Source organism: Manis javanica, chromosome 1 (genome assembly GCF_040802235.1).
Source record: "Manis javanica isolate MJ-LG chromosome 1, MJ_LKY, whole genome shotgun sequence".
In the NCBI taxonomy this organism is placed as follows: Eukaryota; Metazoa; Chordata; class Mammalia; order Pholidota; family Manidae; genus Manis; species Manis javanica.
In genome coordinates, this window is record NC_133156.1 from 90,987,031 (window position 1) to 91,013,431 (window position 26,401).

Here is a 26,401-nt window from a genome sequence, read left to right on the forward strand (position 1 = left end):
TTGAAATATTTGGTGAATGAACATTTAGTGATGATCAAATCTGTGGGGAAAGTTGCACAAATGAGTGTGGGACAAGAGAGCCACCTAGTATCATGTGGGGACAAGTCTTAACAGAAATACAGAAGCAGGATTCTTCAATGAAGCAGAAGAACCATGAAAATTTGGACAAAAGAGATGTATAAACTTGTAAGGGGTAATAGAAAAGAGGTCATTTGGGGGCTGGTGATCTCTTTTCTCTCAAAAAATAAAATTGAGGTACCCAGTTCCTAATCTCCTGTGTGGATGTCTGAAGAGCAGATGCATATTTATGTTAAGAACTTCATAAAACCTCTTTAAAAGCCTTGGTATGGTTTCTGTTCCTGAAATGCTGGTTGCTTACAATTGCTTCTCTTGGTAGAAAAACTGCTCTGTCAGATTGCTCACAAATGTTCAGCATGTTTGGAGAGAGTAGCTTTCCATGTTTGGAGAGAATACACACATGACTGGGAATACACACATTTCTTACATACTTTATCAACAACCCATTAACTGTCATTTTAAAACACAATTTAAAAGTGTTAATATTTTCAATTTAGTAAAATTAGCATATTTGTTTGCTTTTGATGCCTTATTCTAATTATTGTTGGAAAACTGATTTTCATGATTCTATTTAGGCCAAAAATGGCTTGTAATGTTTCAAAAAAAGGAATCTAATGTGTTACGAGATCTTGATGTCATTTAAAAAAAAACTCAAAAAAGAAATTACTTTTCATTTAAAGAGAATCTGCTTCCTGCTTAAGTGGCTAATATTTTAATTAAGTCGGGAGTGAAGTTTTTCTGAGTGTCTCCTGATAAACTCCCTCTTTTATGTTGATGGTAATTAAACAGATCCCTGAGGACCCCGTGAGCTCTGTGCAGGGCCCATGCTAATTGTCAGACATGAGACACTGACCAGTTGGTTTGCTCTTGAATAGTCCGCAGCGTGCTGTCAGCGCGGCAGTTTTATTTTTATGTATTGTGAGCTGTTGTCAGGGCTAACTGGGTGCCATTGTGGCTGAAGATGTTGCGCAAATTGAGGCAGATGGCTCAGATTCAGACACGTGTCATACAGAAAGGGGAAAGGGGATTGGCCCTGCAAAGTGGGGTCACAGCAGGTCACAGACCTGCTCTACACTTGTTAGTGTTTTCAAAAGCTCATGTGCAGCAACTTTGTTTTTCTCCAGTCATCCCTGCAATCAAACCCCCTGCCCCCAAAAAATGTGTGGAACATGCTCCATGTGGAAAATAGAGGCCTAGGAGGGTACGGTCCTCTTCCTTCATGTCTCTGGGGCTCAACTGTGCATGCAGAATGAATTAACAGGATTGACAGAAGTTCATTGTGCCTCCAACGGCTTTTCAGTCAATTGCAATGCTTAAAAGGCTAGTTTTGCTTTTAATTCCTTGTAATTAGTAGGTTCTTTGTGTCTTGGAATTTAGTAACGGAGCCTTAGACCTCAAGTTTCCTCTGTTACATTCTATAGCAAAAAGAAGAATCTAATGTTCTGAACATAAAAAAATTAAAGAGGGAGTGTGGTGTTGCACTTGGCTGTCACGTGATTTTGTTATATGTCATCATCCACATTAGAGGATGAATCTTAATATTTTAACATGCATGAATTCATTGAAGCTTAATAGGAGTTTAATACTGTATATAAAATTAACTTGCATAATCATTTTCAGATATGAGGAATTGAAATTTCAAGCTCTTTAAGAATAATACCTTTTCTTAACATATTTTAAAAATAAAGATATAGTGGTTTATTTTAAAAGGCTCTATGCATGGTAAAATGTTAAATACCAAATGAATGACTCATTCCCAAATACATAGTAATGGAGATTATTCACATGTAGCTGTTGTTCAAAGTAATGGTAAATAGACGTCCTTTTCCTCTTCTTTCCTAAGTATGCGCTAAAATTACCTGCTTGTGGTAAGCATGGTGCTGGACAATTTATTGATTTTTCAGAATATGTGGTTTGGGGTTTGGGACAGTAGGAGCCTATAATAAATTATGGAGGAAAAAGAGTTATTTTAAACCTTTTTGAATTTATGCTGTCTCCTTTTTTCCCCCCTCATGATAAAAGGTCTCTCTTTTTCCCCACCCCCCCCAGGTTTGCAGCTAAAACTGTGCACAGTGGGTCATTGATGCTGGTCACAGTGGAACTGAAGGAAGGCTCTACAGCACAGCTTATCATAAACACCGAGAAAACTGTGATTGGTTCTGTTCTGCTGCAGGAGCTGAAGCCTGCCCTGTCCCATGGGTAACCTGCTTACATCTGGACTTCAGAATCTGGCACACAACAAAAGTGCCTGGCATCCACTACTGCTGCCTTTCATTTATAATAATAGCTCTTCCATCTGGCAGTGGGGGAAGAATACACTCTTGACATTCTTGTCTCCTGCTTTAGAATGCTAGTGTGTATCTATCATGTATGCAATACTTTCCCCCTTTTTGCTTTGCTAACCAAAGAACATATATTTTACTGTCAGTTATTTCAACTCTTGAATCCATGTGGCAAATTCTCTCCTGCTACTTCTTCTGGCCTTCTCATCTCCCTTCTCTTTTTCAACAATGATAGACACAGATTGGATACTTAAAGTTCATCAGAAATCCTCTTCCCTCCCACAGTAAGCAAAAATTAGCCTGGAAATAGTCTAAATGGCCTCTCAGCTTGGTATGTGAAAATGGGGTACAATACTTTTTAGAGCTAAATACAAAAACAGGAAGATCTCTGCAAAATTTTGTTCTATGAATTTCCTGGTATTGCAATTGGTTACTGACAGCTGCCGTGATGAAATTATCTCTGAATATGATAAATAAACTAGCATATGAATAATATTTGTTTTGTATTTTTAATGAGAAACTGCTTATAATCCTGAAGTTCATATACTGAGGTTTCTTTATTCTAAAGTATATATTTGGAGAGTTATATTCTGCAGGGAACCAATGGGGTTTCATTAGTAAAAGAAAAAACACTTTCAAACAGACAGATAAATCTTCTAATTGTGTTATAGAGTAGTTAACTCAAAGAGGGGGAAAACAGTATAGTTAACAAAAGAAATCTTAATGTTGCAAAATAAGACATCACTTTCTGTGCAATAATGATCTGTTAGTGGAGATCTGATTACAAGGCCTATTAAACCTGCTGAATAAATTATTTCAGTCTTAATACCTTTGCAAATCTTGATGTCCAACTTTGATGGACTGAAGCACCTTCAGAAACCAAATAGTATAAGTTTAACTGTAGAAATTTTTTAAACTAGTTGCATGATCAACATATTAGCACTTTTCTCTGGAATTTTTATCTTACTTGCTAACTTAGGCAAGTTACTGCTTTTATTAAGTTTGTTCTGTAATCAGAAAACTTCTTTTCTAAGACTTTCCTACTTAGAGCCAGTTGAAATGTATTTACCTTCCTGATACACAGTAACAGGCTTTAACAGTGTATATGCTGGTCAGTTCCCTATGCATGGAGCCACATCGTGGTTTTTAAAAAGTAAAAAGAATATGCATTGATTAAAACATTCGAGAACACATAGAAAGGGTTAAAATATATATATAAAATATTCCTGGAATATATTGAGAACAGACTACAAAAAAAGTACTTAAATTTTCAAGCTTGTGAGCTGGAGATAACAAGACTTAACTTTTCCTGCTCCTGAAATACAGCAGTTAATCTGGGTGAAGAAAAGTACGGCTATGGAGTCACAGTTCTTACTCGCTATGGAGCCTTTTACACTGTGATAATGCTGACACCAGAAGCACCTCCATGCTTGCAGCCCATTGACATTTACATTATTAACCCTATTCAGGGCTTCATAACTTTGGATTTTCAAGTCAACAACTTTTGAAATGTTGTAAAGAATTTGATAGGCTAAATACCGTTTTCTGGGGAAAAAAACATACTGTCATCAAAGCAGGGGTAAAATGGTATGATGTGATGAGCAGTTTTTGTTTTCCTTAAATGAGGGCACTCATCCTTGAAACAGGTCATGCATGTGTATATTTTTTTAAACAAAGGAAATTTCAGTAAATCTTTAAAAGAATATTTTTGACTGTTAACTTTTAGATTTAAATCTGTATTAAATCATTAATACAATGTAGTATGCTAACAGTTGAAACCATTTTAACATCTGTACATTAATATCATTAAAATATTTTTCACGTAAGTGAAATTAGAAAAGTGACCGAAGTCCCAAGTTTAGAATTTGAGGGGGTTTTTTCTTCTTTCTTTTTGGTGTAGTGATTCAGAGTTCCTTGCCTCATATTTCCTTTAACTTTACCATAATCCATGATTATCTTTAAATTGTTCCATTGAGTCGAGTTAGTCAATGTTGGATTCTTAATTCTAGCTATATTTTTTCATTTTAATGTCCACTTAATGGGACATTTTATGTACACCAATCTTGAAGAATGGCTCTCATAGTATATTGCAGACTGAGCCTCATTTTTGGTATCATAATACATTTGCTTTATTTATTATAAGAAAAAGAATGTTTTTATTCTGAGGAAGCTATAACAATAAATTTATCAAATTAAAATACTGGATACTTGCCCTTCCCGGTAACTATTTATAAACATTTGAATAACCTTTTAATAGCTTATGAAGAGTTTGCCCTTACAATCTGTCCTTCTGTTGTTAAGAATTTACATGTTAAATTAGAGAAGACAAGAATCCACCATGATGAATAACATAAAGGAGTTTAAAAAAAATCAGACCAGGTAAAGAAAATGTAAGCTCCTTCACCTTCTTTGTTCCCTCTCTGCAACCTCTCTGGCCTTACAAGGGAACCGTGTAAAGGGGAAAAAAATCTTCTTTTCACATAATGGGAGGGGGTAAATCCCTGTTATAGTGCAAAATTAACAGAACCTTACTATTTGCTTTCTACTTGAAGATTGCATCCACTGTGGAATGTGCAGAACAGGCATAACCATTGTCAGGAGTTAGACAATAGGAGATATGCTCTATACCCTCAAGAAACCTTCAGTCCAATTGGCAGTAAATGAAGAAATCTCAGTGTGGACTCGCCAGTAAGTGAGCCTGGTTTGCAAACACATTCTGCTTGCATACTAATACAGGCTCACCTCCTTCCCCAGCCCACTCACCCCCTGTGCTGAGTCAAACCCCAGAAACCTACTGACCCACCTCCTCACTCCTGTTTCCTCTCTCCTCACACTGGTAACCTTACCAGAGCAGCCAGCCCCTCAGGGCCCATTTCTTTTGTTCTTCCATCAATTGGAAGTTGGTTAATTTCTAAAGAGAGCTATTTTCTGGCCATTTTTTTTTTACCTTTCTCTTTCCCTTCTGCCTTCCAACTTGACCAGTTACCTGAGAGAGAGTTGTCATGATCACTTTCACTCTTTTCTTAGACTTTAGAGGAAGAAAGAAAATCAAGTTTATGATAGTGTTACAGTCTTAGATGAATGGAAATTGTGTTTAATGGAAAAATGTGGCCTTAGGTGACCCAGTAGATTCTTTCCTGAATCTTCACAGTCTCCATCTCCTTTCTTTATGTGACTTCCCAACAAGTAGCATCCAATATACAACTAAATGAATGCTTTATTCTCTTCCTATTTTGATAACATTGCCTTTTTTTTTCTCTACCACTTTTCAACTTGTTATGGAGGAAGCAGAATTCTAACCTGGTAAGTTAACCACTGTGTATAATTTTTTCTTGAGTAAAAACATTTTAGATTCTATATGATCACTTGACCAACAGACTTGGAACATAGCTGTTTGAAAGCTGAGATGGTTTCTGGGAAACATTGTGAAGCAGTTGTATGGTTGTCAAATCATACCAGTAAGAGCTATTGGGTTTAAGGGAAGAAGTGATCACTGGGCTAGGAATGTCTGAGAAGGTTTGCCCAAGGCCATGAAGCTTGGTCTTCAAAGTTAAATGGCATTTCAAAGAAAGGAGTTTCTGGGACTGGAAGAAGGAAGAATATATTGTTCTCAACTGAGGTTATATCTTAAATGTTTCTAAAATACCTTCATACAGAACGAAACATCGCCCACACCAAAAAACAGCATCCCCTCCCTTTCCGTGCCTCATGTCTCCTCTTTCCCTGTCGCAGTCTTTCCTTCTCGTGATGCCATCCCCATCCTTCAATTGCCTGTGGTAGTTTAGAGGAGAAACACGTGGTTAAGGTATTACACGTAGGGCTGTGCCACACTTGGGAACCGTGTAGAGGCAAGAAAAAGGTTGGAAGTCACTGAACTACAGAGCAGGAGACAGACTGTTGGTTTTTACCCTCCTGCTTACAAGCCTATTTTAGATATTTCCTTGGGTGTTTTAGTTATTTCCTCATAGGTCTAGGTTCTAAAATGAGTCTGACTTACAGTAAAAGTAGCTGAAGAATAATGCAGTTCCATTGGTGTCTATTTACTGGTTAAGTGATTGTGAATTGAAGTGATGCTAAAATCTCTAATCATCTCCCCCTCCTTTTTTCTCCAGAGCCAGTTTTATGTGCATAATCACTTGTACATGTAATTCCTAGCTGGTTCAGTAAATAATGTGCCCTGAAGACCCCAACCCTCAGAATTCAAATATGGCATTACTACAACAGATTCAACCTGTCTTTAATGACATTCTAAGACACTGGTTTCTCATCTACAACCTTGAGGGCCAGAGACACCAAAGACCAGGCTTAAATGTAGAAGTGTATTCTAGATGTAGAGATATTTAGAAAACCTAGCCAGTAAATAATTCTGCCAGTGGGGCATTCATGTCAATTCTCAAAAACTGCAGGTGCTATGTGGGGGCTTGGGGAGAACAGGGAAGCCTCATCTGCCCACCCTTCTCATAACTGGCCTGGGAGGGGAAAGAGGGAGGAGTTGCCAAAGGAAAAGTGCCAGGATATGGAAGGGAGGGAGGGAAGGGAGATTAGCTCTCAAACTTAGAATCCCTAAGATTCTGATATTTTTCCCCCTAAAAGAGCATTTTCTTCTCACCCTATGTAAGAACCAATTTTTTCTTTAAGCAGTGTGTTGAATGAAGACTTATTTTATGGTAGGGTCGACCATCTCCCTGGATAACAGTAAGGAATTGGTAAGACCATGGCTTACAAAAAGAAAACATTAAATTCTGCCTTTGCACAATAGTTAAGAAAGGTTTTATGAAAGTGGGCCCCTCACTTCTAAACCCCCCAATTCTAAAGAGTATGTTGTTAATGTTTATTCTCTTTGGTTATTAAACCACGTATAAAGTTAGGAGTGACAAAGGGGAAGGTGTGACCTCCCATTAGCCAAGTGGTGGCTGATGCACAACTTGGGAGTAACCAAGTATCCTCCCAACTTAAGGTGTGATTTTTGAGCCTTAAAAAATGAAGCCACCATGAAAGGGCCTCTTACGGGCATCACGCTGAAACCGCTATCACCCAAAGGCACACTTTCCCTAACCCTAGAGCCTCTGTTTTGCTCCAGCCTCCACAGGAACCATAGAACCCAAATATAAATATTTTGTAAACAAAGTTATGAGCAGCTCAGTTTTCTAATTGAAAGTAATTATGATTTCTGTGCTGTGGTAAATTGCAAAAAAAAATGTTATTTGATGATTAAGATTCTGGAGTGAATTGTGTTCTTCAGGCTCTCACGCCATTCCTCCATCAGGGACCTGGTTTCAGCGGCGTGCAGCTGCTGGGGTTGATTTACAGTGCTGCGGCTGCGGCTGGTCATAAATAAATCCTCTTATATAGTTGTTATGAACACCTGTTAGATCATCTGTCAGCAGAGCGCTGTTCACATTTATCATGGTGCGGTAGTTATTTTACCTCAATCCATTTCCAACTGACTCGGCCTCCGTCGCTGGATTACTATTACCACACCGTAATCGCTCCTTCCCACTCCATGTTACAACTTGCAGATAAAAGATTTCACTACTTGGCCAAATTTCATAAATAAAGGAGCAGTTCAGTGCAGTAAAAGTTTATTTTTGTCGTCATTTGTCACCCCATTATTCTATAAATCAAATGGAATAGCACTATTGCCAGCTCAGGCGTTGCTGTCAGCCTTAGGCATGGAAATGGTCCGTTTCTTCCTTTTAGATGAGATGACATGTCTCTCAGACTTAACTGGCTTATGGCTTTGTTTCACCCATTTTATTTTATTACCCCTCCAGAAAAATCCTTGGGGAACAGAAAAACTTGAGGAGTGAGATGGAAACAGAGAACACAGCCTGGCATGCTGCTTAGCTCAGTGAGCTGCATTTCCCCCCACCCAGTCATTAGGAACTTGACCAGCACCCCCACTTGCACACTGCATCCTTGGGTGCTGACGCTTTTCATAAACTTCTGAGGGGTTATAGTTTCTATTTTGGAAAGACCATTACAATGCGGAGTTAGAAATATTGAAGTACTTGATGTATATTCCCAGAGATCCTCTCAATTTGACAGGGTTTATGCAAAGAAAAGATGAACTGGTTTCTTTTCTAAAATGCATTTTAATAGCTCTGAGGCTTTGAAAGGGAATGGTCACCCCAGAGAGTGTCTTACCCCTGGAGGTTTGTCAGCTTTGGAGCTTCAGAGGAAGAGTCAAGATTTATTAGAAAGTTGTGAATTCTGTCTCAGGCATACGTCTGACGAAGGCAATGTCCCTTGGTTAGAAGGAAAAGGACAGAAAAGCTGAAGGGATGGGGTAATAGAAAAGGGTTTATAGTTGATATACTTCTGAGTTGGTTCTAATTCAACTTACATTCTTCATAGTCATTATGTAGCTCATAAATTCAATAAAGTGTTTTACTGTTACTATAAAAATGACAGGAGGGGGGTTTTATGTTGTAAGTTTCGTTAGTTGCTCTTCTTGTTTTATGTTGAAGTTCTCAGGCCATTATGTCATTAAACTCCTTGGAGTTTGAAGGGCTCAGGCCCCTCCACTTCTTCCTTTTGCACATTTGGCCACGTCAGCCAGGCTGGGTCAGGCCACTAGACACTTGGAGCCACTGGCAGTGGGGCCAGGAGGGCAGGGCTCTCTGTATCATTTCATGTGAAGTAGCTTCAACCTACGGTCGGGGTGGTGGGAGCTTTCCACAGACCACTCAAGGGGTTCTAAAAATTCAGGAGAAAGGGTCCTTTCTATTAAGAGGAGGACTTGCTGGATAGGGTGTAAGTGGCTCTAGGTTCTATAAGTGAGCTCAGGAACTGTTTGCTTCAAGATTGATCTTGGCACAGGACTCTGCTGACTTGTTAACCTTTACCTAGCTCTAAGTCCTTGGTAAAGTTCTAAGCAATTTAGAGACGGAATCTTACTGGGGTGAAAGGAAACATCACTCTCTCTTGGCTGTTGTCTTTTATTCCAGAAGCAGAGGGCATTTCTGCTCTCAGAAACTTTGGTTTCTCCAGATGTTTGTTTAGAACAGAATATCCACATGAAAACAGCAACTACTAATTATCTGGCCATAGTGCATCAAGGCCTTATAAAGCTTCGCATCCATCCAGCTGTCTGGCATTTGCTATTATAGGGTACCAACAGAGAAATGAGGCTGTGGCTTTATCACTGCACCCTTGGTGACAACTTGATTTTCTGCTTTCACCGCAGGCCACAGCAGCCCAACATGATGGGGCTGTTAATTTGTGCATTTCATGGTGTCTGTCAGGGGGGCTGGGAGAGGAGGGCTTCAGGGGGAAGGGAATGGAGCATGTCCCAGCCACGGAAGCACCTGTCTGCATTGACGGCACAGAGCACTTCTTATTAGCGTGCAGGTCTCTAAATGCAGCCCAGGGATGACAGCCTGGCATCCCAGCACCCACACACTGTGACAGGCGCCGGCAGCCGGTCCCATTGTTTGCCCTTGATGAGCATGTCATTAATGGAAATGGAAGAAAGTGAGGGCCACATCAGTATTCAAATAGCCTCTGTTCTCTCTGCCGTTCACCCGGTCTGCTCAGCCTGCTGCAGATTGCCTTCTGCAAGCTCCTCTTAGACTTTTTTTTTTTTAACAGATTTATTCCCACTGCATACAAATCCTTTCCATGTGGTTCTTCATTTCTTCCAATCCTGTGTTTACACCCACTTCTCTAGGCTGGAATTAGCTAGATCAAAGGATATTGGGTACTTGTGCACTGCAAAGGTCTAATTAGCAAGTGCGTGCTGTTTGCAGCCAAGAAAGTGTATGTCACCACTCCTGAAACCTATTTCCTGTGTCTCCTGAATCCTGCATCTTCTCTGGTAGGTGGTGGCTGCTCTGGCTGCCACTCTCAGAAATATCTGCTAGAGCTGAGTGTCAATGGATGTAGAAAATCTGACTTCTCCAAGAATGGCTGGCATGGACAATACTTCCCTTTCTTAAGCTTAGTAAGTTAAAGAAAAGGCAAGTGCCCAATAGTGCCCTTTGGTTGAAAAGAACAAATGTATGCACAGGATTATTTACAGCCAAGTGGAGAATGACTGGATCCTAAATATATGTTTCCGTCCCTCAGACCCTGTGTTGGTCTGTTTGCTTAATAATGTAATTAGTGCTCAGAGGGAGAATATCGACACTGCTGCCAGCAGCCACTGCTCTTCCATGCGTTTCTAACCCGTTCTGTTGCCCACTTGGCTCTCGCATGGCCTCGTCTGGTAGCTTCAGCTGTGCACACACACACCCTTACTGCTCCCCACACTCTCCTCTCCCCATATAAGCCCAACTCCACATTCCCAGCACGCATGCCATCTAGTCCTAGGCTTGCAAGGTTCCCATCTTACACATTCAGATGGAAGGTTCCTAGATGCAGGCAGCAAGGAGAGACCACCTTCAATTTCTCTCTGACCTTTTAGTAAGGAAAGGTCAGAAGAACTGCTGGCTGTGCAGTTCCCTAGCAGTGTCCCTTATCTGGTATTAATCTGTCAGTGACCAGGGCCCTGACTCCCTAAAACACCACCCATCTACTCCAGCAAACATGGTCTTGCTAGAGTCTGATCATAGTACATGCCACTGCTGGATGCCTGCAAGTGGAACTCAGGGCTGGCACCTCAGCAATGCAGCATCTCCTACCCATTGGAGGGGAATGAAGCAACTCTTACTTTACCAAGCTGATTTCTCCCAGAAACTCTTTAAGAGAAGGAGCCACGTCTTTGTATTCCAAAAACGCCATTTCCTGCCAAGTTGTCATAGCCGGCTCAGAGTGGACTTCCGTGGAGTTGTTCCTATCCATGGAATTCTGCCCCCTCTATGGATCTGGGCATCCCAGAGCAGATTTTCTCAGGTGTTTATCTGACAACCTACAAAATCCCCGACTGATCTCCGGTAGAAGCTCAGTGGGGTGATTATGGTCTAAAAAGCCAAGTCACAAATTGGGCTCACTCTATTCACTTGCTTTGTAGCTGAGAGAATCCAAGAAGGGCAATTTAAAAAAGGAAAGAAACAGGCTGAGGGGGGGAAAAAATCCCAGTGTTTTAGCCTTAAGTGGCAGAGTAATGGAAAATAATCTTCACATTTGATTAATTATTAAGAGATCTGTTTAATAAAATATAGAGAGAGCATTTTGTCTCTCCACAATCATTAGTATGACCCTGGACCCCTATTTTGGACGTGTACAAAAAGCTATTGAGGTATAACAATAAATTTTGTCCCCAAGGGTTTTTGCAGAAGCCGCCACAGGGCCGTCCTGACAGATTTAAGGCAGAAATCCCACAGCTGACACTGAAATGTGTCAAATCCAGTGCCTTCAGTTGACAGGTCACACTCTCCAGCCTCACCCAGACGTGTGAATGCAGCAGAATCAGTGACCTAGGGAGACGGCTGTGTGCTGGCGGGGTTTTCCTTCTTGTGATATTTTTTTCAGAAAACCGTCTTCCTAAAACAGAGGTTCAAGTGCTTAGTATTCTTAGTAGCTTACTTACCTCAAATGCAGAAGGTCGTTGAGGAATTCTCTTCTCCTTTTTCGAATAAATTATTTTCCAACAAACCACAATTTCTCTGTCCATGACTCTCTATTTTATTGTAATTTAAATAGGAATACCTAAGTCTTATGAGGAAATATCCTATTAGAAGGGATTATATTCTTTGTTTCCCCAGAAAAATCATGTACTTTTTATCTGTAAGATTAGTACATAGAGCCTATTTTATTCAACCCCATGCATTTAAACTAATTTAAAGGTAGCCTCATTTAATTAGTTACATGAATGTACATGTTAATTAAAAAGTACTTGAATAAACATGTCAAAGTTTGGATTTTTTTATGCCCTTCTCTTTGCCAGTTATTTTCAACTGTTTGTTATCTTTATAGTCATGGCAGCAAGAAGCAAAGTCAAGCATGGAGATGTTCACCCTGATGTTACCCCACATTCCCTCCGTGTATTCTACCTACTTCTACGTTTGCGAGGCTCACACCTCTAATTTTTTTGTGACCTTCCAGTGAGAATGGACACGTCCTCCCCTGTGTGGGCACCCTGGCAGCCTGCAGTTCTCAGGCCAGAGTGAGGTTGCCAGCGTCCGCCTCCGGAAGGGGCCTGTGCAAGTGCTTCCTCAGCCTACAGCTGTGTCTAGACACACTGCCCACTGTTGCACACCTATTTTGAGGAGAGATTCTTCAAACATTTTGGAAGGAATGTCAGAGCTATCTGTCTGCAAATATTTTCAGTCTCTGAGCAGTAGCCACTCCCATGAATGGAAACAGGAAAATATGTTGCAGGGATGGGGTGACTTAGGGAGAGGGGGACAATTTGATCTTTCAGTTACTAATCCCCCCCCCTTGGTGCGAAGCACGGTGTGATGGGGGAGGTTACATGGTCCCGACCCCAGCACTGTCACTTAAAGCCCGGTGGTGATGGACTTGGGACCCAAACAAGCATGGGTCATATTCTTCCATCTCTGGACCCCCCGGAAGCAGAGTTACCAGAAGATCCAGAAGTGAACAGGGAGAAAATATCAAATCTGTATTCATCTTTATTATTTATCTCATGCTCTTCTACTGTTGTATTTGTTTCATAATGCACTCAATGTATTGGGGTAGTACATATATATATGTAAGTAATATATAGCTTAATGTTCCATGTATGTAATTAGTAATACATTATGAGTTGTAATACATGTGTGTAATATGATCAATGTGTATAACACACAGCCATACATGTACACGATTTCCACATAAGTGTACACACTGGAGCTGTGCGTCCAGACAGCCTGGGGCCCCAGACCACACTGTGGCTCTGTCTACACCCCTCTGTAGGGCTGAAACAGTCCCACGTGGGGTTCTGAGCCCCAGTGATTTTCTCCATGGCGGTGGTTTGGGAAGTGTAGGCAGAAAGGCCTCTCCAGGTGCCTGAGAGTTCTTTCTACTTCCCAGACAATAATTACCCTGGCCTCTGCCACCCCTCACCCTTTTTGCCTTGGGGCTGTTCAGAGAAGACCCTTCAATGTGCAGCCACCTTAACGAAGGAGCCCAAGAAGAAGCCAGAGACCCTCCTGAGCAGATTGGCAGTGGTGCGGGGACTAATTACAGCCCACCTCGGAGAAGCCGGGAGGCGGGGCGCGGAGCTGCACATCCTCTGTTGAACGGAGGAAGGAGGGGGCCCTGCAGAGGTGGGGGGTGGCATCTGGCTCCATCTCATTAGGAGTGAGGAATGACTCATGATTCACAAAAGGTCATTCCTACTGAGGTAGATAAATTACCTATAAGCCTTCAGCAGAGCTAGAGGACCTATTTGCTAAGGAAGTTTTCATTAAATCAAAGATTTTATGGCTTCTATTTTGTTGCATAGGAAAAGGGAAATAATTAGTAATTGACGAAATAAGTGTGGGGAATAAAAAAGTGTAATGTTATTCTAATAGGCCTTGTCTTGGTCTTTAACTTTTCACTTGCAAGCAGCATTATTTTTTAACTCAGATGTATAAAAATCATCCACAGTGAGAAAGTGAAACCAATTGCAGTTAAACAATTGAGGGGAGCACTAACCAATAATAGGATAGGCTTTAAAATGCCATAAATATTGTTCCTTTTTATTGTGGTTGATTTTTGATGATTCCCATAACCCACTGGTTAAGATTAAATAGACATGTTCTTAGGTATTACTCAAATACAGTTTAGTGCTAAACTATATAAAGCAGAATATATATATTGGCCCCCAAATTGTCTGTTAGATGAGTTTCTCAGAAGGACCCCTGTTTTTCTACTGTTTTTCCATCTTGGGGACCCCCTCCCTAGATTAGAACAATAGTAACACTGAAATTAAAATTTATCAGATGGTGAACTGAACCTAATCTATTGGGGTATTGCTGTAGCTTATAAATTAGGCAGATTTTCATGGAATAACAAACATTAGAGCCTTTCTGTTAGTAAAATGTTTACCCCTCACATTTACATGGCTACAGGGATTTCTTTTTCATAGGATTCCTGCCTTTTTACCCCCAATTAAATCTGCTTGGGAGAGGATTTGTACTCCTGTGAGATTCACAGGCTATCAGCAGTAAGTGATAAACAAAGAGACATGGAAAATAGCTAAGTGAGAAAGGAAAACAGTAGAACCACACTGGTTATACCTTTTTTCCCACAGATGGTGGGCTTTCTATGCTTGGTCTTAAGCTAATCGTTTTTTAACCTGCATTTTCTCCTTTTATCCTCACAGCAGCCACATGTGCAAGGGGTGTCTTTATCTGCATTTCACAGATGAGGGGACTTTACTCAGAACAGCTAGTCCTTTGCTCAGCCCTGCAGTGAGAGTGGGCAGCCAGGCCTGGACCAGGATCTGCCTGGCTCCCAAGCATGTATAAGAAAGTCCTCTGCAGGGACAGTATGGGATAAGGGAACTTCAGAGTGACTAACTGGGGTGAAGTGCCCAACACAATGTCTGGAGCTTATTAATCACTAAATTATTGACATTATATGAAAAGATCCAAGTTGTGGGTATTCTCATGATAGACTGGGAAAGGAGCAGTTACATAAGTGCATATGAAAAATGCAATTACTTTCAAGAGTACATGACGGACAGCACAGGTGACACAGCTCCCATTTGTCCAAGAGTCTCCCCTTCCCCATTTCCCTGAATTCTTTATGCATGTAACTTTAATAGTATTAAATCATGACGTTCTGAGCCATTTCCTAGAGAGACTATTCCACTCACCAATAGATCTCACTGTGAGGGAATTTTTATGGATAATTATTTAGCAACTTTTTTCCTAAATTTCTTCCCACTTGCATACTATGAATCCTGAAAATGAGCAAATGAGGAAGTGGCCATGTCTGCTTGTGACCCTCAAGATGGCAGATGGGCACCAGTCACACCCACGGGACATGTGTCATGTACTTCCTGTACCCTGGAGAGTGACTTCCGTCAAGCCTCCTGACTGCCTAGGGCCTGTTTCTCCAGAGATGCTGAGGAGTCAGGAAAGTGGCTGTTCCCTGGGTGTCCCTCTTCCTGGGCTGGACTGAGCATCACTCAGCAGGACGCTGTGCTCCACCCAGGCAACACCATGCAGCCTCTGGACCTCAGCCATCCAAGGCAGAGAAGTGCCCATGCAAAGTTCCTCTTGCTCTCATACGTAAGCCCTGCTCGGTACTTGAGATTTCTCCAATCTCATAAATAACCCAATTTATTTTCCTCTTGGTGTCAAGAGTCTCTGCCTGCCCTCCCTGATGTCTACCATACAACAACATTAGCCCCTGGGGACCCCATCTGGATTTACTAAGGTAGAATGGAGATTCCTGAAACACTGAAGGTGCAGGAATCCTAAAAGCCCTTTTATAGAAATGTAATGACTCTTGGGAAATCTCCTAGCTTAACTATTTTGTCTCAGGAAAATTAACATTGCATTAACCTATATCCTCTTACACCCTATTTTGACAAAATAGTAGATAGTTCATTTTTAAATGTAACAAACATCCTATTTGTATTTACTTTTTATGCCACAAACAATGCACTGGATATCAAGTTGAATAGGGCTCCAAGAGAAAATACAATTAATGAATAGTCACAAAGCTGCTAATCTGATCAATGGCTGGGTGATAGGACATGTAATCTGATTGTCTGTGACCACGGCTGCACAGAGCTTGTGGCAGCAAAGAGGACCACATTGGCTAGCGGGAGCATTTGCAGACTGTTAATTACTTAGGGTGGGGGCTCCGCTATGAACAGATGTGGGGAGGAGGCAAGGGGTCTAGTGGGAGGAAAGGAGCCGGCTGGAGGCACCTGACTCAGGGAGGTCACCCCACAGAAAGCATGGCACTGTTTATGCTAGGTACGCAGCCCCATAATCAAGAAAATGAAAACCAAAAACAATCTTTGCCAGCCCCACAGCTCATTCAGGTAGGCGGGTGGCCCACAGCAGAGGAAGCCACGGATGGGGCAGAGTCGCAAGCTTAGCTAAGGAGACCAGGGCTGCAGCAGCAGGGGCAGGAGGGCCCTGCTCCCTGTCAGAGGCGCTGCTCTGGCTGAGAGGGCAGGGCACAAATCTCACCTAAAAACACAGAGACCCATTTGCTTTCCAGGAATTAAAACATGCCAAATGCCTAACCAGTGCTTAGATTGGCCCTGCAAGGCCTGGAGGGCCCATGGTAGAGGGAGGCCAAGGAACCTTCCTCAGCACCTTGCACCACCCCTGGAGGCCATCTGGAGGGAGAGGAACAAACCGAGTGCCAGCCAGCCAGGCTGGGACTGGCTCCACACTCCTGCCCTGCCCTGCGCTCTCTCAGACCCAGAGGACCGTCTTCTGTCCTTTGCCCAAGTCAACGGGGCAGAGCTTCGTGTGCGACCTCGGTGTCCTCCTCAGGAGACCTGCAGGCGTCTCAGTGTTCTCTCAAAGCTGTTTCCCCTTGCAGCGGCATCGTGAGCAGAGCAAGGACTCCCAGCATCTCCTCCCTTTCCACTACCTCCTCTCTCCTCTGCAACACGCCCTGAGCACCTCCTTGAGGCAGGAGTGTTTTGGCCCAGATAACAGTGATGAGGACCCCGACGTTCCCGACCTCAGGAGCTCATGTCTCCATGTGGGAAAGACACAAGAACAGGTACTAATTCAAGACCCCTGAAGGTGGCCGGCCGTGTGTTGGCTGGTTTGCTGCCATCTGCACCAAGGCTCGCATGACGCAGCCCCACGTGTCCTTTTCCTAAAGCGTCCCAGGGTCTTTTTCATGTCCACCCACCATGGGTGGCTCCCTGCTCGTGTACCTTGGCACACCATATACTTGAACCCTTCAGAGTGCGTCGGCCACATTTTGATCAATATTGCAGCTAAGTGAGCAAGCCATCATGACAGGATGACAGATCAGTGCCGGCTCCTGAACACCAGGCTGACTGTGAGGTCAGCGAGACACCCCCGACGGTGTTTGCTCAGTGGCTGCTGGGGGCTCCAGCCCTCTCCATCCTCTTCCCCAGATGCCCCATGCTGGCTGCTGTCTCTGCAGACTGCAAGCCTCATCCTCCATTTCAATGGGTGCCCGACGCAGGGGAACGGAGGGAACTCCCAGGAAGGCCCGGGACTGCAGGACTACCACTGTCTGGGGAAAGAACCGTTCTCCCAGATGCCCAGTGACTGCTTTGTTGGCTCCTTGCTCTGCCAGGATGTCCCCTTCTCAGCTAATGAACAGTTTAAGTGTGCAGATGAGGAGAAAAACAGAGCATGTAAGCCCAATGGTGAAACAATGGCGGCTGCACAGGAGGCCACCTGAGCGGAAAAACAGCTCAACCTAACGAGTCCTTTCAAATGCCTAGTTTTGTTCTGAAGTTGCCTGTGTGCTTGTCGCCTTTCTCCCCACCCCCACCCACCCTTTTAAAACCCTTACAATCAAGCATTTATCAAAATATTGAGGCCAGGGCAAGTACTTCTATGAGCTAGCTATTCAAGCCCAAAAGCCTCAAAGAAGCAAGATGGGATTCTGACGGTCTAATTGATTTTCTTCTAGAATAAAATTAAAAGCAAGGCAGAGAGTAGCAAGTAGCACTCACCTTTATTGCACACCCCAGAGCTTGGTAAATAGAGGGCAACATTTCTGTGTTTGGTTTAGGGTAAGGGAGGAGGCTTATTATGAGAAAATGAAAAACAATTAGGTTGAGATGTGAGCGTGGGTGACTGATGGCTGGGTGACTCAGTGCCAGGTTGCTCTAAGGAGGCCCTTTGTTTCCTGTCTGGCCTGAAGGCTGGGGGATGGCCTACTTTTCCTTTGGAAAGTGTATTATTCCCTCCTTGACTCCTGGCCTCTGCCTCCAGGTCTGTGGAGCCCAGGCTCTTCCCCTTTGGAGAATGTAAACAAACCAGAGGCCTCGGGCTGTGATAACTGTGAAATGAGAAGCCATTTCTTCCTTGTTAACTAGAAAAAGTCCACCCCTGTGCAAGCTTGTTCCCGATGCCTCTGCACTGCTAATGGAATTTTTAACTCGACCTAACCATACCTGAAGGTAATCAGCTCTTGGCCAGTTGTGCATTCAAAGTCCCTGTCAGGCTGACAGGAGGGCAGAATTAGATGGTTTGATAACATTTCTCTCCAGGGCACCATTTCAGCAGTCCTGTCCCCCTGATCTCCCATCCTGATGGGGGGTGGGGTCCTGACCTAAGGGATCTGGGTTATAGTTTTCACATTACTTAACACGTTTCTCCCTGGGGAGACATGGGGTGTTGAGGTTCAGGGTGTTAAAATAAGGCTCTGCCCTATAAAACCCTCTTCAAATGGGGTGTACTTCTAGCAGGAAGCAATGTGTACATTCAAGTTTTCAATACTCACCCCATATTTCAAGTCATAGAATGTTTTTAAAATAGTACCAGTCATTGAAAATGCCAGCCAGATTTTTTTTTATTTTGTTATCATTAATCTACAATTACATGAAGAACATTATGTTTACTAGGCTCTCCCCTACCCCAAGTCCCCCCCACAAACCCCATTACAGTCACTGTCCATCAGCATAGTAAGATGTTGTAGAATCACTACTTGTCTTCTCTGTGTTGCAAAGCCCACCCCATGTGCCCACCCCCAACATTATACATGCTAATCATAATACCTCCTTTCTTCTTCCCTGCCCTTATTCCTCCCTACCCTCCCATTCTCCCCAGTCTCTTTCCCTTTGGTAACTGTTAGTCCATTCTTGGGTTCTGTGATTCTGCTGCTGTTTTGTTCCTTCAGTTTTTCTTTTGTTCTTATACTCCACATATGAGTGAAATCATTTGGTATTTGTCTTTCTCTGCTTGGCTTATTTCACTGAGCATAATACCCTCTAGCTCCATCCATGTTGTTGCCAGCCAGATATTTTGAAGTTGCTTTCTACTCTTAGCATGTGACAGGATTTTCAGCCAGGGAACTTTCAAGAAACAAGAATTTCAAGTAGAATGCTGAGGCAATTTTAAGAAGGACACTCTCTAGTCATTTGGGTAGCTTTTTTTTTCCTTCTCCTCTAATTCCATTTTAGAAGCTTGAAAATACAATTTTTTCCCTTCACCAATTTTGTGTTTTTCTATTTGGCAAACATTGATTCTCTTCTGTGTCCCAAATGGAGGTGAAATTAACTTGTCTGTCTGTTTCTTAAGCAAAAACAAATAAACAACTTCAATATGTAAAACCCCAGATCCTGCCAAATGCTCTTTGCGTTATGCCAGCATCACCAAGGAATGTCAGCTCAGCACCATGATCAGCTCCCACAATTGCTACAGAGCCAAATGTTGAGAGAATAACAAATGTTGTTTTGTGCCCCATGAAAATTCCAGCTGAAGAAATGGAATTTTTCATATAGCAGGAAATTAAAAAGGGAAGTCCAGGAGTCTGGGATCCAGATGACTTTCTTTCTCAGGGAACTAATTGTAAGATCAGAACTGAAGTCTAAAAATGTATGCAAGTTAATTTTGTTTCACTTTTTAAATGCTTTGCTTTCTAAAGTTTTGTACTCAGTCCACTTTAGATGGACTTTTTAAACCCCAATTCCCAGCTTAAAAAATAATTAAGGCTAATAAGGGAAAAGATGAGCTACAGATGAGGGGAAATACTTGCCTAACATATTTGATAAAGGACTTGTATGTAGAATGTATAAAGAACCCAGACAATTCAATAATAAAACCAACAAACCAATTAAAAATGGGCAAAAAATTTTTGAAAAGACATTTCACCAAAGAAGGTAAACAAATTGCCAATCAGTGCATGCAAATATGCTCAGCATCACTGAATAGCAGGGAAATGCAAATTAAAAATAAAATGAAACTCAATACACACCCACTAGGATTGCTAAAATTAAAAGGAAAGACCATATCAAGTATTGGTGAGGCTCTAGAGGAACTGGAACTTTCTCATACCCTGCTAGCAAGAATGTAAAATCTTACAGCTACTTTGGGCAACAGCCTATCACTTTCTTAAAATGCTACAAGTACTTTTGTCACACAATCCATCAATTCCACTTCTAGGTATTTACGCAAGAGAAGTGAAAATAGGTGCACAAGTAAATGTTTAGAGCACCTTTATTCATACTTGTTCCAAAGAGAAAACAACCTGAATGCCATTAACCAGTGAATGAATACAGATATTGTGGTATATGCATTCCATGGAATGCCATCCAGCAAGAAAAAGGAATGAATTAACAGTACAGCAACATGGATGAATCGCAAAAACATCATGCTAAGTGCACAAAGCCAGACACAAAAGACTACATCCTGTATGATTCCATTTATATGACATTCTAGAAAAGGCAAAATTATAGGGAGAGAAAACAGATCCTTATAAAGAGTCACAAGAGAATTTGGAGGGGTAACAGAAATGTTCTATATCTTAATTGTGGTGGTAGTTACACAACTGTGCACTCTTGTCAAAACTCATCAAACTGCATACTTTAAATGGGTGGATTCTATTGTGTAAATTATACCTCAATAAACCTGTCTTTAAAAAAAGAAATTTCCAAGACTAGGTATGGTAAGCTGAATAGTGACTCCCAAAGATATCTATGTTCCAATACATAGAACCTGTGACTAATACCTTGTAAAACAGACTTTGCCAATATGAGTAAATTAAGGATCTTGAGATGGGAGATTATGCTGGATTATCCCAGTGGACCCTAAATGCGATCATGAATGTCCTTAAAAGAGAGAAGCAGAGAGAGATTTGACACAGAAAAGAGGCCATGTGACAAGCAGAACGCAGTGGAGTCAAAGAAGGCTTTGCACATGCAGGAATGGGCCACAAACCAAGGAATAGGAGGACTGCAGCTCTAGCAGCTGGGAAAGATGGGGAACAGATTCTCCTTCCCAGTGTGGCCCTGCCATTGCCTCAGCATTAGCCCAGTGAAGCTGATTTCAGACATCTGCCCCTCCACAACTGTAAGAGAATAAATTTGTCTTGTTCAAAGCCACTAAATTGTGGTAATTTGCTACAGCAGCTATAGGAAACTGATACACTAAGGAAGCAGTGAAAACTAGAACAGTGATTGCAAAATATAGTCCTGATGACATTTGATGGGAGGCCTGATGGCTTAGATCAGCATCCTTTGACTTTAGAGTGGCTAATAGTCATCTAAGATGCTTTTTAAAAGGCATTGATTTGCACCCCCTCTCCACCTCACTCTTACCTCCCCACACCCCGCCAACCTGATTTTGTTGGGAGAGCAGAGAGCCTGGGCAACTGCATCTGAGTGTAATGCTCATGTCCGGATGCCCCAAACTTCAAGAAACCCTGATCTAAAAAGAGCATTTTCTATTTTCGTAAACATAGTCCAGTTACGATTACTACTTCTTTTTCTTGGATAAATCACCTTGTTCCATGCAGCATTTAGCAGGTACTCAACAAGCACGTTTATTTATCTATTTGACAACTTCATAAACTCAAACCTCTCCAATGGCTTTGGTGTGCTGGGTGAATCCTACTCTGTGATAATGTTAGTCTTCATCTAATTTTACTCAGAGCCGTCAGTATGGGAGCCTATTCTGGCCAAGCATGTCAGTCACTTTATAAATCCCATGGCTTCATTTACTCTTTTTGGATTTCAGAAATACCAACAGCAGATAGGCTTTCTGAATCAAGAAAGCCAGGCAAAACAATTGTCAAAATGTAAACACACACACACGCAGAAATGGTGCCTCTTTGTTTTTGTTTCTATATTCTATCCATGAAGTCCAGGGCTATTTAGATAAAATGCTGGCATTTGGCAACCCCCGTGGACAGCCATGTACCTCCCTCTTAGGCACTCCTCTGTCCACCAGATGCTACTTCTTTCTACCCAACAGAAACTCCTCGTTGGCTGAATGGGGGCTCCTATAACCTGGAGCAGGTTGGGGCACAGCAGAGTCAGCATTCACTGTAGAAGATGGGTACAGACCAACCAAAGGAGGCTTCCATATTAGTGAAGAGTTTACCCACACGACTTTCAGGCTAATATAAGGAGTGTGTCAGCGATGGGAAGTCAATCTCATCACTGGAGACACCTCTCTGGTTCTTCCAGAGTTCATAGCTAAGAGGAACCTGCAAGTGTCTGGGCCCTAGTGTGAGACCATTTAACTTGGCTAGTGTAGCTGCATAGTTGGGGGCTGCACAGTTTGCCTAGTTTGAAACTCGTCCAGTGAAAACCCAAGACCTATCAGATAACAAGTGTAAAGAAAAAGAGAGGAGAGGAAGAGGTAATTTTAAGGCCAGAATTACCAAACAGTTCCATTTGTATACAGGCTAATTTGTGTTTCCATGAGAATCTGCCAGGCTACTCTAGCAGTTTTAGCAATGCATTGCTCTACCCATGTTTATCAAATATTTAAACATCCCATTTTTATTGAGCCATAACATCTCCTGAATATGTAAGCAAAAGAAGAAGGATGGATTTTCTTTTTCACAGCAAGAATACAATGGCAACTCGCTGCTCATCATCTGTTCCCATCTGTACAATAAAGTCACATTTGGATTTTCATATTTGCTAGAAAAAATAAATAAATCATTCTCTGTCTTCCATAAATACATATTACCTATGTCCAGATCAACTGATTGATCTATCACAACATTAATTGATCAGCATAGCATCTGTCTGTCCATTTATTCATCTGAGAGAGAAGCAGATGACATATAATTAGTTCCATAATGGAATAACACTTTCCCTCCAATTAGCACAACCATGAATGTGATAGGAAGGTTCTAGTTCTTGAAGGCAAGTAAATATTTATTATTTCATTGTGCCAGCTCTAGCAAATCTGTTTAGGGACCAAACAACTCCTGTTTAAAATGAGTATCATTGGTCAGAAATAGCCACTTTTTGAGTGTAGCACCTATGATATAGTATGTAAACCTCCACTGTAAAAGACAGCAGCCCCACTAAACTACACCAGTGCCCAAACCACCTCACTCATTATGATGGACAGTAATCAGTGAACTAATAAAACGATTGGAGCTGAAATCATTTTGCATTCACAGCAGCAATGGAATAACGAATAAGCCACAGAGATGAGTATACATATTCATATTCTCTCTCTATGACACACACAAACCCCACTTCCTCGCCTTCCAGTTGTGTGGGAGGCAACACAGTGTTTGATGCATGGGAATACAATGGCAAATCACGTCTGCCAAAGTGGATGGCTTCTGCTGGTAGGGCTTTCCATTCCCTGGGGACAAGCAAATCGTTTGTGAGGGTCTCTTTCTAAGAAGGCAGAATCATGATCCCAAGTCCAGGAGTCAGGAATTTATTTTCATGGTGTCAAAAGCATATTTTAAAGATGTAATATGTATTCTGATATCTCTTGGCTGACCGGGTAAGTGTGCTGCTTCTTACAGAGATAACTAAGGTTTTATGACCCAGAGTTTGGGTCAAGAATGAAAAGTTTTGAAGATTTACATTTTTCTCCAGGCTTGACCTTTTGGCTTTATTCCTTAATTAAGCAAAGACATGGCAGCAAAAGGGAGTATTATGGGCCTGCTGTATCCCCAGGGCGTTCTGAGATACCAGACACAGTTAAGCTATCTCAAGACAACCATGTTCTCTGGAGTTACTTTATTACTATTATAAAAAATCTTTATTATGGGAAAAAAATATGTATTTTTATGCCACAAGAAGATGAAGATGACAGTTAGGCAGCTGAATGGTAGTTTCAGTTGAGCTTCATACCCACAGAGATTGTAAAACACCCAAGTCTGGGGGAGGCCTCCTGATAGAATTTTAAGAAACCTAAAGGGGTATATTAATCTTTGTGAAATTCAGAGTTGGGACAGGTTACCATTAACTGGCACTTTCCAGTTATCAAGATATTTTATGAAACTGAAAGAATTCCTATTACACTTGCTAAAAGGGCCAACTTTGAGGGTGTGGCTAATGAAATCATCGTTTTCCAGATGGGCTCGGCTGTAAGAACCCTGGGATGCTGAATCCCCAAAGATATCTGCTGCTCTTGTTATGTGCGGCTGAGCATGGCCTCTGCAGAAGATTCTCTGTGAGTTTGCTTTCCTTTTACTAAGGAAAGGAAAACCACTATTACCTGTTGAAAATCTGGCAACAGATTTCAGGTTGATTTTTATTGTTTTTAAAGCAAATACACTGTCCTCTCCCTTCTGAAATCCCTTTCGCTTAAACTTAAATCCCTTTCACCCCTCCTCCCATCAATGTTTACCAAAAAGAAGTATTATTTGTAAGAAGTGTTATTATTTTAATCTTCCATCACGAGGTTCCTTTGCTTCCAGGAAAAGCTTAGATACTTGCTTATCTTTCAGTCTTCATGTTTATTATTAACATCTCATTGCCACTGAATTTCAGAGGGAATTTGAAGTGGCTCTTGCATTAGCTTCTCCTGGCTTTTACTGATGGATCTTCGGAGCTGACCTCCTGGAGTTTACCTGTCTCTTATGAATCTGTAGTCAAGGAACAGATAATAGAATTATTTCCCTTCTATCATGGGAGGGAGAGATGAGTTGGGGTCCCTCACCCACACTTTCCATTCTGAATGAGGGAATGTGTCACTGCTATCAATTCAGTTAGCAGAAACAGGGAATTCTTAGTATTGGTTGGTAAAAGGGTTGTGGTCTCGCCTATTATATTCCAGGTCAGAGAAAGCCAAGGACCCCATGTTCAAAGGTGTTCACCAAACCGGCTCTCTAGAAGGCAGGGCCATCATTTCTTCATTCGTCAGGCACCAACTTCAGAGCTGATCCTACAATGGCTGAGCTATGAAGCAACACCTCCAGTTCTCCAGGATAACCATTTTGACTCCATCATGAGCAATAATTTTCATCAAAAAGCAAAAACCAAAACAAAATAATCAACAAACAAACAAATCCTGTTTCCATGTGAAGAAAGACTGAGGCTAGTTTCTTTTTTCTTAATAGTTACTTTATCACCACACTGCTCAGCTGATCTCACATGAGGAAGCCAGCCATTGCACCTCCACTGCAGGCTGCCATCTGAGAACTGGGCACTCTGAGTGGTCCCCAGCCATCCTCTCTCCTGGCTGCCCCTCCGGAGCTCTACAGATCAGCTCTCACTGACGTTACTGTGCACTGAAAATCTGCCAGTCCTAGGCTATGGCTCACTCTTTAGCTATTTTTTCAGTACCACCAAACTGCACTCCAGACATTTAGAAGGGTCTTTTGAATCATAATGGGATTTCACTAGTTGATCCAACATGTTATTTGTACTGAATCTACTTTGGGTATTGCTCTATGAAGGGACAGTGGGGGAGCTGCAAGATGACACAAGACTGAAATCTTGCTTTTATTAAGAATCCCATGGTGTTGGCAGAAGAGGAGCATGACCCTTTTTTGCCTCTAACCCTACAAAAGGTGAGGATATCATTTGGCGCTGTTTGGGAACCAGAAGAGAAGTTGCAGCTGGACCTAGGGAAGGATGGAGCCAGAGGGGACTTGGGTAGGTAGGGAGGAGGCAAGGAACAGACTCATAGATTAGAGCAATCCTTGTGGCTAATTTTATGCTCCGCAGCGTTAGATATCACATTTCTTACTGCAGAAAACTTTCTGCTGGGTACCAGTTTCCCAGTGAGAATGTCACTTTCACTTTCTGTTTCATTATATTTTTATTTTAGACAGACTGTTGCCCAGTGTTAGTTTACTGGCTCCACCCTTAGGAAAGAAGCTCAAATTATGTATATGATAATCAAACCATTCAGTACAAGGCTCCCTGTTTCTTCCCAATACCAAGTGGCAGTCAGTAGGTCCTATGAGTCACTCCAGATGTGCTGATCTCTCCTTCTGTTGTGAAAGCAGAGTAATCTCAGGAGATTGATGTCACTGAATGTCCCCAAAGCATAGCTGTCAAGTACACAGATTCAAAATTTCACCATTTCATTTTATCAGTTTTCAGGGCTTAGTGAGTTACTTGTGTGTTTCCTCTCTTCCCAAATGCTATGAGCTCTGCCTGCAGTGCTCTTTCATTTGGAACACCTCAATGGAGGCCACCCAGGAGTCAGGGGAAAAAGCCTTCCTATAATGAACCAGTGTGAGCAATGTAGGAAAATTGTGGTACAAAGCTGACAGAAAAGCAAGTTCTAGTTTTCCTATTTCTAAACGATTATATCAAACAGATTTAAAAT

At 41.9% G+C, this 26,401-nt stretch overlaps 1 protein-coding gene across 4 annotated transcripts in view; it reads left to right on the forward strand.

Moving 5' to 3' along the window:
- AP3B1 (adaptor related protein complex 3 subunit beta 1) overlaps positions 1-2,855 on the forward strand; it is a 273,969-nt gene extending 271,114 nt beyond the window's left edge. For 3 of the 4 annotated variants that reach the window (XM_073234795.1, XM_073234815.1, XM_073234807.1), the window contains one exon: positions 2,128-2,855. In XM_073234795.1, the coding sequence (XP_073090896.1) occupies positions 2,128-2,281 (154 nt within the window). In that variant the 3' untranslated portion in view covers positions 2,282-2,855. Of the gene's footprint in view, positions 1-1,202; positions 2,093-2,127 lie in introns of those variants that run through there. The other variant, XM_073234799.1, reaches the window with a different exon arrangement.
- Positions 2,856-26,401: the final 23,546 nt, after the last annotated feature.